Source organism: Astatotilapia calliptera, chromosome 15, assembly GCF_964374335.1.
Source record: "Astatotilapia calliptera chromosome 15, fAstCal68.1, whole genome shotgun sequence".
In the NCBI taxonomy this organism is placed as follows: Eukaryota; Metazoa; Chordata; class Actinopteri; order Cichliformes; family Cichlidae; genus Astatotilapia; species Astatotilapia calliptera.
This window is the reverse complement of record NC_137436.1, coordinates 30043723-30057167: the sequence shown is the minus strand read 5'-3', so window position 1 is coordinate 30057167 and position 13445 is coordinate 30043723. Positions and strand designations below refer to the sequence as shown.

Here is a 13445-nt window from a genome sequence, read left to right as displayed (position 1 = left end):
TCTAAATGAGTCTATTAATAAATTCTGTCATGTATTTTACTAAAAAAGGATGTCAGTTTTTTATAAGAATACACTTAAAATTATCCTGACTTTGAATGTCAAAAGTTGGTTCTCACAAGGACACAAATAAAGCAAGAACACACACATGCGCGCGCGCACGCACGCACACACACACACACACACACACACACACACACACACACACACACACTATGTAGACCAGACAGTGAAACATGGATAGGTGCCATAATGTCTAGATGCCACTTTTCTCTGTGCTCTGTGACTCTGCAGAGCTTGCAGCTCCAGGAGTTTCGCACCCTTTTTTCACCGTCTGCTACGGCTGAGGCTGTGTTCCCACACCATCACACTGGCAAGTCTTTCATATGCTGCATAGTTTCATCTGCCTGCTTCAGAGCTCAGAGAGAGTCTTGAAATCAGTAGTATATAAATTGTGAACCTACAAATCAGATTTTAAAGCCCACTGGAAGAAAGGCCACAGACTGCTGGACTAATTCTCTTTGACTGGCACCTTGTTCTTATATAACAGTGTACAGCAGAGGCTTTTATAGTGAAGTTTGTACTGTTTAAGAGCTGAAAACAAAGCAGTCAGACTTGAGGAGGATTGGGCATTGCCTAGAAATTGAGATGACAGAGTGTTCAGGTAAGTGGCACCCAGCAGGATAAAACCAGTTTGACTACTTTTCAAATGGCTTTATCTGTCTTACAGTCCCCCCCCCCCCCCCCAAGTTTAGATCAGCTTTCAAGTCTAATTAGAGAAAAGATTCACCTTAGTCAGTTAAGTTATTTGAAATGATAATCAGATGTCTTTTTTCTTTTTACAGCTGAAAAGCAGCTCTTTGTGTGGAAGTGTCACTGTGGGCACTTGGTTTTTGCTGCTCTGCCTTCTTTTGAAGTTTGAAGGGATTGTCTTTGCACACAGTAGGATTATAAATGGGATTAGCTGCATTTTTGATTGTCTGCATACCTTTTTATTTTTCACAATAATTCTTTTTGGAATAGATTTACAGGTTTCTATTTGAAATGACACTCTGGCACATCCCTGTTATTCATGCACACCTTCTTTTAATCACCTGTATTGAAATGCTTCTCTCTGAAGTTTGTTTTCTACTCAGTGGTTTTCTTTTGATGAAAATAATGAATCCTGCCTCAGTGTTATGTTCACAGTTTTAATATAAAATGATAAAATATAAAATTTGTAAGTATATACTTTTCAAAAAACAATTACTAAATACGATTAAGAACAGAGTGTTTCTACTTATGAGGGCAAATGAGGCAAAGCATCAGACTTTAGTTGTCAACACGTTTTAAGAGGTTATCTGGTTTTGAGATAAACGGTGTTATTTCTTATGGATTTTTATGTGCTGAATCCAAATATGAGAAATAAAAAGCTGACTGACTACTGTTTCCACAATAACTATATATATTAGGGGTGCAACGATATATAAAATTCACGGTTCGGTTCGATACTTTGGTGTCACGGTTCGATATTTCTTCGATTCAAAAAAAAGTTCATGCCTTTTTAATTTGTCATTTATTAAAATTATAAATATATATTTTAACTCAAAAGTACAGTTTTTAAATTTAATGTTGCTGAAACAACAAAGTAATAAAAAAATAAATCTATCTGATCGACAAATCACTCATCTTTAGAAAAGAGAGTTTATTACAGAGAAATGTCTCTTTCCAAAATAAAAGCTATACTATACGCTTCTTCTGGGCTATATTCTCAGCAGCATATTAAACATATCAGGTCCCCATAAGGAGAATCATGTGCTAATGGCTGTCTAAATGACTTGGGTATATATATATACACACACACATATATATATATATATATATATATATATATATATATATATATATATATATATATATATATACACATATATATTAGGGGTGCAACGATACACAAAATTCACGGTTCGGTTCGGTTCGATACTTTGGTGTCACGGTTCGATATTTTTTCGATACAAAAAAAATGTTCATGCATTTTTTATTTGTCATTTATTAAAATTATAAATATATATTTTAACTCAAAAGTACAGTTTTTAAATTTAACCCTAACCCTTGTGCGTGTTTTTTATTTTGACAGCGAATGCGCACCTGCGGACCACTTATGTGCAGCCCTGGTTATTTAGCTCATCATATTGCAGCCACAGAAATTCTTTTGTCCATGAAACCATAAAGCTGCACTTTCTTTTTGCCTTATAGTCTGATTTGTTATAACTTCTCCGTTTTGTGGTAAGCTTTTCTTTGGCTGTCACTTCTTCACCCTGACCTGTCTTATTTGGCTCAGCAGAACTAAAATATATATCTGTCTGTGAAGGTCCTCAGTCATCCAGGTCATCGTAGTCAAATATATATCCTGCTGCTTTTACACACGCACTCACATAAGCTCAGCGATTCTCTGCGCGATCAACCTCTCACATGTTTAAGCTTGCTGCGGGAGATTTCACTTGTCATGTTTGCATAGTAAGCTAACGATTAATAAGACGATGTCAGAGGAATTGGTGCGCAAATTATCATCACTCACAGATCAGTGCTGTCGCTCTCTATACACAGTTCGCACGATTGCAAAGTGAAAGCAAAAAAACAAGCGCAAATTCAAACGCGACTTCAATATGTCACATATTGACAGTGGCTCACCGATGCCAATGACATAATTACCCAGCTACATTTCTGAAAGAATGCAAAAGCATTGACATATATTTTTCCTACAATAGCCCGACGGGCAGGGAAGAGATAGATTTTGGTAGCCCGACTGAAAAAATCGCTAGCTCCGGGACGTCGGGCTAGCGATATTGCGAGCCCTGTATCTGATTGAGGAATCACTCATCTTTGGAAAAGAGAGTTTATTACAGAGAAATGTCTCTTTCCAAAATAAAAGCTATACTATCCGCTTCTTCTGGGCTATATTCTCAGCAGCATAAGGAGAATCATGTGCTAACAGCTGTCTAAATGACTCGGCTAAAGTTAGTAGCATGCTTGTTGTTTTTGTCTTTGCACTAGGATGATGTCGGCGTAAATGTGCAGTCATATTCGTTGTGTTCCCACTAGTGCTTTCAGGTTAATCTCGTTGAAATGACCTTAACGCCACAACACGGCAAATCTCCGTTAACGAGCTACCGCCGATAGCTCCGTGCATGGGGCTAGACGGCCAACACGTTAACGAGCTAACTGCGCTAACACACTAGTTCACACCAATGTAATTGAGCATTGCATGGCACATCCAACATACTGTTTTACTTTAGTCCATGACTCGCTTACCTTCAGGGTCATACGTCACATGAAAACCAAAATAATTCCAAACGCCAGATCTGAATGAGGTTCAATTTGCCTGTTACAAGGAGAGCTTAACTTCTGTCTCGCTAACTTGCCCTGCGCTCTTCCTTCTGACTATGCTGTCTGTGTTGAGGCTCAGTGAATCTGCATTCGACTACTCCGCCTAGGCTGCACTGTCGAGCCTAGGCGGAGTAGTCGAATGCAGATTCACTGAGCGCTCAACACAGACAGCATCGTCAGAAGGAAAATTGATAAAATAAATTACAAATGTTGTATTGTTCGATACATATGCTTACCGAACCGAAAGCACTGTATCGAACGGTTCAATATCGATACGAATATCGTTGCACCCCTAATATATATATATATACATATACATATATATATATATATATATACACATATATATATATACACATATATACACACACATATATATAGATATATATATACATATATATATATATATATATATACACACATATATATATATATATATATATATATACACACATATACATATACACATATACATATATATATATATACACATATATATATACACATATACACATATACATATACACATATATATATACACATATACACATATACATATATATATATATATATATATATATATATATATATATATATTTGAACATTTTACACATATGCATTTCTAGCTCAACCTGCCAGACCTGTTCCAGATGTTGTGTATAGGTGTGATATAGTAACTGTATGAACGACAAATCGGATGAATACTGGATGAAAAGCACATACAATAATTTCTGTTATTATACCACAAGTCAGGAACCAGGAATTTATTTTTGTAATTTTATTGTTTCAAGAGCTTTTGTAGCATATTATCACAGCTAGAATCAACCAACAATTTTAAGCATAGTTTTCATTTCAAGCAGAGATGGGAGAAGTGCAGCCATTACATATATGCTCTGGTAAAAGTTAAAGTTCAACTGACCTAGTTAGTATTGATTAAAACAAATGCGACCTTAAACCTACATGGGAGCCAACGGCCTTGTAACTGCTAAGAGTGTAGTGGTGAAAATATTGTTTCTAATAACTAAGTTTAAATTTAAAATAATATTTTTCTGTACGATTCTAAAGGAAGGATGGAGCACTTAGCATGGCTGATACTAGCAATGCTATGGATGGTGCAGGCCATAGATTCCTGCCCCGATGTCTGCAAATGCTCCAGGAAGTCTGGCCCAGAAAAATCAGATGTCAACTGCCATAAGCGGGGGCTTCGAGCTTTTCCTTCCAAATTGCCTTCTGATGCTTGGATTGTTAAACTAGGTGTGTACATTTTAATCAAATCCTCTCTAAGATCCTTTTGACATTCAAGGAATGCATTAATCTATCTAACATTTAAGGAAACATAATGGGACCTGATTTCATCAATAACTGACTTCTTAATTGCTGCCAAAAGGTGAGAATGGTATTACCAACCTGAAGGCAAATACTCTGAGATCAATTCCAAAGATCGAGAGCGTCAATCTGGAGAGAAATGCCATAAAATCCATCCATCCCCAGGCCTTCTCCGGTGCAAAGCAATTGATGCTTCTCAATCTTTATGGCAACCACATATCCATTCTTCCACCAAGGGGGTTTCAGGTAAAGATTTTTGGAGAGGAGCACACTTTTCAGCATTAATATTACAGTAATTTGACAAAAAAAACCAACAACAACTGTTTTCTATGTCTGAAGGACCTCCTAAACCTCCGCTTCCTCATGTTGGGACAGAACCAGATTGGCATCCTGAAACCTGAGATTTTTGCTGGCATGAGAAACCTGTCAGAGTTGGACCTTACTCTCAATGCACTGACAGTCCTCCCACCGAATGCGTTCAAACCTCTGATTGCTCTCAAAGTTTTGGATCTTTCCCTCAACCGCATCCAGAAGATTTCTCCCAAGGCCTTCAGTGGACTGAGGCAGCTCTTGTTCCTCAACTTGGACAACAACAGGTCACAATGACATGTGCCATGCTATTATACATCTAGTAGTTACCTTTTCCAGTGCAGGTATTATCAGTGAGAAACAAACTTCACTTCCGTGTGTTGTTATGAGATATTTCTGATCAGAGTATCATTACGATTTACTTGGTCTTAAATAGCCTTAGGATCTGGAACCTCAAAACTGAAGTGAGAACAAAAAAATATTAGTTCAGCTGCTCCAATAAACAATATCGCAACTACTGCTAATAGTAAGCTAGAACTGAAGAATTAGTTACTACTAAGGCAAAGGAACCAAGCAGATGTTTTGATGTTGAACTGTTGGCTGGCTGGTTTTCTCTACATCCCGTCATGGTTGAAAATATTTCCAAAATGAATGTTGAACCAACGGTGCAGAAATTATAAAAGAGATAATCTTCTGTTATCTCTTTAATGATTAGACCAAAAAAGGTTTCTTGATTAAAGAATGACAAGGAAAGAATACATAATCTCATGCTTTTGGGTTAGCACTTATCCTACTAGCTTAAATGGCTTCATGTGTGAATATAAGCATTCTTGAGTTTATGATACCTACATTACAGACAGAGGGGGAATAACTGTAAGAGTCCAAAACATAAAAATAAAACATACCAATTTTTACTGATATATCACAGAGAGTGTTGAATTATGGTTTATGTGTAGGGATGATGTTGCTAGGGTATCAAATATTAGATATTAGATATACTGGTGACTTTGATTTCCAAAAGGGTTTTGAATTCAATGGTTTCACAGTGTACTTTTACTTCTGAAGAGATTCTAACTGTCCCCCCATATCCAGTCTGAAGACCATTCCTTCTGGGGCATTCAAGCCCCTGCAATCTCTGGAGATGTTGGTTCTAGACAACAACCTACTATCTACCCTGACGTTAACAGCTTTGGATGGCCTGAGCAACTTGCAGGTAGCATGTTTTTCTGGTATACATAAAAACAAAAGAAAAATCAAAGACTCAGTTTCATTTTTTTAAACATATAGTATATAGCAGTTAGATGTCTTACCCAGCAGACCCTGATCTGACTAATTCTTGCACATAATAGCTAGTGTGATAACACTTCTAACTTAAATTGCAAAAACCTGCTCTATTTCCTCGAGCAATAATTATGAACATGCTAAACACTGAACCAGGAACTCTACCTGAGGAACAACGAGTTGGAGCTTCTGCCCTCTGATGTGTTCATCAACCTGCCCAAGCTTTCACAGCTGGCACTCAGCGGAAACCGCCTGAAGACAGTGGATGGAAACATGTTCACCCATATGCCTGGTAAGATAACTGCCAGCATGCCCTTTCCCTGTCCTATTTTCCCAGGAACAAGTATTGGCGGCAGGATGCTGTTGTCGTGATAATCATTTTTTCTGATCTGTGTTAGTTCTAAAGAAGTTGTACCTCCATGACAACCCTTGGCAGTGTGACTGTAACATTAGCCCACTGGTGCGGTGGATGGGTGACACCAAGGCCACGCTTTCACCACGGCACAGCCCAAAGTGCGTGACTCCTCAAGAGCTCAGAAATAAGAGCCTCAGCAGCCTGCAAATTGATAAACTGCTCTGTCACACTTAACAGTATAGATGAGGATCACAGCGTGGGCTGGGACTCATAGAGATTTTTTTTTTTGAGTAGACTGGGTGGCAGAATAACCCTCTATGATATTTTTAAACTGCAATATATTACTGTCTTTCTCTAAAATATTGTATCATGTTTGCTTTAAATGGCTAAAAATCTAGAATAAAATGCCACACTTTTAAACTAAGACTGCGATGCTTTGTTTTATAATAACATAATATAATAATAATATTACTCTTTATTTAGGTTTCTCACAAAAGTGGTGTTGGATGTTTTCCAATTTGGGTAAATGGTAAATTTTCCACTCAAAGCCCTTTATGAAACTTGCCTCATTCACACAACCACTTTTAACTATGCTTTTTCTACATAAGCGCTTTCTATCTAACATTAACACACATTCACAAACCGATGGAGAGCAACTTGGGGTTAGTGTTTTGCCCCAAAATTATTTGACATGCAGACTGGAAAACCCAGGGATTAGAAGATCGCCTGCCCTGCCTGGCAAAATAACTGCCAGCCTGCCTGGTTTACCTCCTGAGCCACAGCCACCCTCAACTTTGACCCTTCTTTTTTTTTTTGCTTTATCATGGTCTCTTTAATAGCAGGTAAAAACCTTAAAATCACTAAACCTGTAGGTATAAGCTATTTGTGGGACGGAAAGATTTGCATTATCAGTGCTATTTCCACATGCAACGAATAAGTACTAACCCTTATCACCGGTTGTGAGATTAACATTATAATTCCATATTGCTTGTCTTAAAAAGACTTTGCAGGTTTGAAAAGTGATGGATTACGTATAAAGAGATTACATTAATCACATTCCAGGGAATGGTTTCTCTAATCTGTTACAGTTTATGTAAATAAAAAGGAAAAAAAAGGCATTTGGATAGACACTGCTAGGATTCTGTATAGCTTAATGTAATAGTGAAGACAGCTGTAGATAATGAGAAGTTATTGGATTTGTAATCTCGTCTTCATTTTAATGTGCATCAGCACATTAAAACAGCACATAGAGACCCCAAGTCTTCTTGTTTAGGCTTTTGCCCAATTACCCGGTTGCAAAGATTTGTTGCTTGTGCAGCCTAAAAAGCACCATATCCATATCCTTGGACTGGATGACACTGAACCCCAAAACTATGCAAACTCTAAGACCATGAAACTCAGTCCGTTTGTACTGTTGCATCATATTTTCAATTTCAATAAATGTGTGTGTGCCAAGTTTTATGCTCGATCTTTAATATGAAGATAGTCATTTGTTTGCATGTAATGTCCTCATTCATTGTGAACTGTGGAGCAGGGAAATTATTTTACTGCTATTGTTAAATAATTGTCATCATTACCATTGCATTAATAATATAATCTGGAGTTTATATTGCATTCAGGGGTTAAACAGTGTCTCTTTCAGAAAGACTGAGTTGCAGGCTGACAGGAAGTTGTATGCAGAAGTGAAAGCAGGAAGTTATTTTGAGCAGCAGGCTAAGACGAGGCTTTAACAATGTAACAGATAGCTTTAAGAAGGCTTTAAGGTTTTATGCATACAGGTATTAAATTAACTTTGTATTCCAGGTGCAGTTATAACTATTTTATACATATTGCATATCTGTGCTTATTTGAGTTGATGTTCAGGTTCTTTAAAGGTCTTAAGCTTCATCTAGTGAGAGTGTCTAGATGATCCATGCTGAGGGAAAACTAGAACATAGAAGGAATTGCAATACATGCTTACAAAACACTTATATATCAGATCATTTTATATTAAGGTTTTAGTAGAGGTTCTTGGTTAAAACATTTATTTAGTAGAAGACATACACATAGTCTCAGTGAGCTTCTGGTCTGGTAAAAGGTCAGAAGTGCAACAGGTGAATTGAGAAAGAGCATTTGAGGACGAGACACAGACAGTAGGTGAAGAGGTGACACAAAGAGCATGTGAGGTCAACACATACACACATATTAGTTAGACTTATTTAGAGGAGAGATCAGTTATGTCTAGACAAGAAAGAGGAACAATTTACTTTGAGACAAGAACGGAAAGTACCAAGCCATGAAAATAGAAGATGATTTTCTGGGTGAAAAGTCATGATGATGTTGATCTGATCTATGTATAAAATGTACCGGTGACGCATGAAGGGGCGTCAGTAAACAAACCCTGATGCTATAAAATATCTGTTCATGCTTTGATTAAGTCGAGGACTACTGGCTGTCTGCGTACAGAGTGTCTTCCCACACGTGTGTTCATTAAAATCATTGTTGGACCAAGATCCTCTGGACCATGGGTGGTGTGTACTCTCCTTCCTCAATTTTGAACCTTAACAGAACATATATTGACACTATACATAATGTTTTTCTGAAGTTATGCCAGTTTTCATATGGTGAAACATCCTGCAAAGCAAATTAAAGTATATTAACTTTTTTTAATCAAAGCTTGCATGAAAATACCTGGCAGATAAGTACAGGCTACACTGTAATCCCTAACAGTTGTCCTAGCTCATAACTAATAAGCTCATAACACTCAAATGTCGTTTTGTAGTTGAGCAAACTATAAAGTATTGAGCTCTGTTGGCTTTTATGCAGCTTTAATTGAATAGGGCTCAATATTTTTTAGCTAATTTTTTTGGAAAGCTCAAAAAGTTTAAGAAGCTTAGTTTAGTGACGTTCTGGTGGGTGGAGTCTTGTCGCTCCCTCAGGAAAGCTGAGTCAGCCATCTTGAATTTACCTTGATGCGGGGAAGATTTGGCCAGCCCGTGTGGATTAAGAGTCCCCAACTTCAACCCACCACCTTATTTTTTTTCATCAACTGCCCTAAATTTGGTAAGTCTACGTGTTTTTGTTTTGTTTAAAGTTAATGTAGATAAACATTCTTTTTTTAATTTTTTACTGGAAATATATTCGTACTTTGTGCACAGTGAATGTTTGTTATAAATGAATTCGAATCCAAGTAATTGTAATTTTAGAAGTTTTCGAATGTGACAAATACGTAATGTTATTTCAAATTAGAATGGTGTAACGTTTTGGCGGTTTTCCGTGGGGGACAACATTTCCCATAATGCATTGTATTCTTGCCCGCGAAGTTGACGGTTGGCAGTTCTAGCTCCATGCGTTTGAACTTTCTACTAAAACTTTCTACTGTCCGTTTCTACCGGTTGTCGTATTCGCCGGTAATGCACGTGCGTATTGTGAGTATACTTATTTCAATAAGTGTCCGTGTTACACAGTCAGTAGTTTACGCTGTTGAGCTGTGTGTGTGTGTGCTAGCATGAAGCGAACAATATTAAACAACATGAGTGTGTTATCATTATGGTAATTAGACACGTTTGTATTTTTTCGTAGTCTCAAATGTGTGGTTGTGAGATAATCTCGAAATCCTTTTAACAGTTTAGAGGGGTATTCCACTAAGCGAGCTCTACAAGTCAAGGCTTGCGGAAAAATGCATCGCCTGATTCAGCCTAACATTTTACACTGGTCGAACTCGGTGCTACGAACGACGTTCAGCTAAATTGTTCACGCTAATTCGACAAGGCTCAACCAGACTGAGGCGCCTCCTTGACACCTTTAAGCCAGACCCTATCGATCTTTGCTAGATAAATTGAAATGAAATGAAAATAAAGAGCCGCGTTCTGCTCCCAGGCTAAGAAAGAATCATTGATGCAGACTGTGCGGATCACAAATACTCCCTAACCTGTAAGGCTGGGGTGTCCAAACTTTTTTCACTGAGGGCCACTTACTAGAAATTAGGTAAATACCCTTAACTTTAGTGTATTAAAGATCACAAAATCACTTAAAAGTGGTCGAATATGTTATATTGTTGAATATAATTAAAGACAAAACTGCCTTCATCACAGCTTTCCATAAATGGATCTTTATTGATTCATTCAGAAAAAGCTTTGGTAGCTTATTTTCAGAACAGCAGCCTCAGATTTCTTCTTAGACAGAAGATTTACAGCACAGAGAAAAAAACAATAAAGGGGAAAATAGGACGGGTAAATTTCAAGTTTGTTATTTAAGTTATTAAGCTTAGCAACACACCTATCAACATTAGTTCGAAACGGTTAACATTTACAGACTGAACTGGACTTAATAACAGGAGTGCATATAATCTTAGTAAATTATTGTGGTGAGAATCAGCTGCGCTGGGTATGTAAATCGGCCCATTCCAGCTGCGATGCTGATTCGACGTCACTCGTGCCAAAAATCCGGACAAATGTCACTTGATCAAGGAGCAGATCTGCATCAGATGAGATCAGCTGACTACATGCGTGTGTGCTGTGCAAAAAATGTTTTTGAACATTAATAAGTCATCTTTGTGCACATATTGTTTACAGATATCAGACTGCAAAGAGCTACAGAGAGTCAACATTTCACCAGTTGTCAGTGGGTGAGTTTTATAATTTGTCCTAATTTAAATAAAAAATAAATACAAAGAAATTAGAGAATTTTGCCCTGAATTAAAAATTCAAATTTTTTAGATTTTTTTGGGTTACCCTTCTAGATTGACAAGTTTAGCCCGTTACACAAAAAGTTTGGACACCCCTGATCTATAACAATGACAATCAGAACATGGCTATCCAACACTTTGTTTTTACTCTGCATTTGTGTAAATACTATTCTAATAGATATTGTATGTTCATCTAGGAACAGCATGATGTAAATACAAGACGGGCCCTCGTCCTTCGTGCACTTCCTGTGTACCTGCGTGAAGATGCCTCCACGTTATTCAGGACTTGTGATGTAAGTGTACTGGCCTCAGCATCAACCCCTTTGCCTAGCTGTTCAGTCAAACATATGACATCACTCAGAACTCAAGGAGAACCAGGGTGTATATCAGGAAGGAGGTTCAACACAGTCCTCATTTGACTTGTTTTCTCCCATATATCAACTATTGTTGAATAAGATTGCAAGAAGATTGTTACGCATAAACCAGAAAACATGAAAATAGTTGAAAGATTATTAAACAAAAACAAATCCACAGATAAGAACTATCTCCCTTTTAAAATTCAAGTGTTCTATTTTTTTGGAGGTGCCATGTTGTGGTCAGAGAAATGTTTGGTAAATAACAAAAACAAATATCTTGGCATATATTTATTGAAAACATTTAAAACCAAACCCAAATTAAGATTATTGTAATGCATCATGATGTATCGCAATATCAAATTAAATCGTTGACATTATAATCCTAAAAGAAACGTGTGACTTCTGAAGATTCACACCTCTAATCAGTAGCATGATTTGTGTCCTTGTGGGGCTGAACTCATTCTTGTATTATTTTTGTTTTGCAGTCAGCAGATGGTCCAGACCTCACTGACACTCCTGTGGCTCTGCTGACAGTTGTCACGGATGACTCTACTGATTCGGCCCTCTTCAGTCCCGAAAGCATCTGCATTGTCGTTGAGGATGAAATACTTGTGAATGGTCCCACAAATCTGGCTGAGTCATTTCTCCTGCTCTTTGGGTACATCTATGCATTAGACCTACAATACCCAAAGAAACCTGAGCTTACATTCACATTTATCCAGAAGGTTGTGATGTGCCTTGAGGACAACAAACCACTGAAAGGGCATCTACTGATGCTGAAGAATGATTTGTTCAATGAGTGAATCACTCAGAATTGACTACTTGTTGAGCTGAGTATTGAGGAAGCTTTTTTTGTTTGTTTTTTTCCTAATCATTTGCCTCTTCTACCTCACATTTAAGATGAATGACTGTTCAGTTCATGCACTATTCATGTTTAATGTTCTGTTGCCTAACACGTAAATGCACTGCCTTGATGTTTGTTCCCTATAAGTACAGCAGTGGAAACAGTACTGTTTGTTTTTATGTATTTTTAAAAAAGAAAGTGAGCTGCAGCTGTCAAGGTACAGTAAGTGTTAAATGCCTCAATGTTCTAATAGCTGCAATTGCTGTTAATACTGAAAATGTTATTGAATTTTAGAATTGAGATGGAGACCCTTGGAGTCTTTTTCTCTTGTTTTATTTATGAAGCACTTTTTTATGAGTGAGCTCTGTTGTTTGTGCCTTTTTAAAAGCACATTGTGTTTAATAAAAAGTTGTTAAATTGTTAGTATGTGTAATTTCATGTTTTCTAACACTGTTAGCTGATTATAATTTACTGGGCAGTTTAGAATTATTTGTAAGTGTATTTTACACCGTATTTTAAAAATATTGAAGATTTTAAGGGTTATTTCCCATATTATAAGTTAGAAGATATGAAAAAGTTTGAGTTTATTTCCCACATCGTATGAGTTGCAATATCTAAAATATTTTGAGTGTATTTCCCACCTTAATTAAGTTGAAAAATATTGAACATTTTGAGTTTATTACTCCCTAATTATAAGTTGAGGAATATCAACATTTATGAGTTAACATTGAGGTAATTTAAGGCAACTGCAACTATAATTTTTATTTTAGTTAAACTTAAAACTTTTAAAAACACAACTAAAAAATTGTTGTGTAATCTGTTACACAACAATTTTTGAGTTCTGTGAACTTATTAGGTTTTACAGTGTACTGTTTACAGTACTGTGGTGAGGTTTACAGTAGTGCACTGTACTAGACTGGTGCAGAGCAGCTGTGTTGCTCATGA

At 36.9% G+C, this 13445-nt stretch overlaps 1 protein-coding gene and 1 long non-coding RNA gene across 2 annotated transcripts; both read left to right on the top strand.

The window, feature by feature from the left end:
- The first annotated feature begins 343 nt into the window (after window positions 1–343).
- Window positions 344–9126, top strand: LOC113007130 (uncharacterized). The gene is made up of 7 exons (XM_026143568.2): window positions 344–661; window positions 4429–4617; window positions 4751–4935; window positions 5029–5285; window positions 6091–6211; window positions 6436–6571; window positions 6678–9126. Exons 1-7 carry the CDS (start codon window positions 646–648, stop codon window positions 6866–6868), a joined length of 1095 nt encoding a protein of 364 aa, XP_025999353.1. The 5' UTR covers window positions 344–645; the 3' UTR covers window positions 6869–9126.
- A 188-nt stretch (window positions 9127–9314) lies between these two features.
- On the top strand, window positions 9315–12923 carry LOC145420411 (uncharacterized). Its single transcript, XR_013901711.1, has 4 exons — window positions 9315–10041; window positions 11188–11240; window positions 11498–11593; window positions 12142–12923. It is a non-coding gene; the product is annotated as an uncharacterized LOC145420411 (long non-coding RNA).
- Window positions 12924–13445: the final 522 nt, after the last annotated feature.

Coding starts and splice junctions, on each gene's coding strand:
- LOC113007130 (XM_026143568.2), top strand. Junction 6,212..6,435: donor ATGGCCTGAGCAACTTGCAG/GTAGCATGTTTT, acceptor ACACTGAACCAG/GAACTCTACCTGAGGAACAA. Junction 6,572..6,677: donor CATGTTCACCCATATGCCTG/GTAAGATAACTG, acceptor GATCTGTGTTAG/TTCTAAAGAAGTTGTACCTC.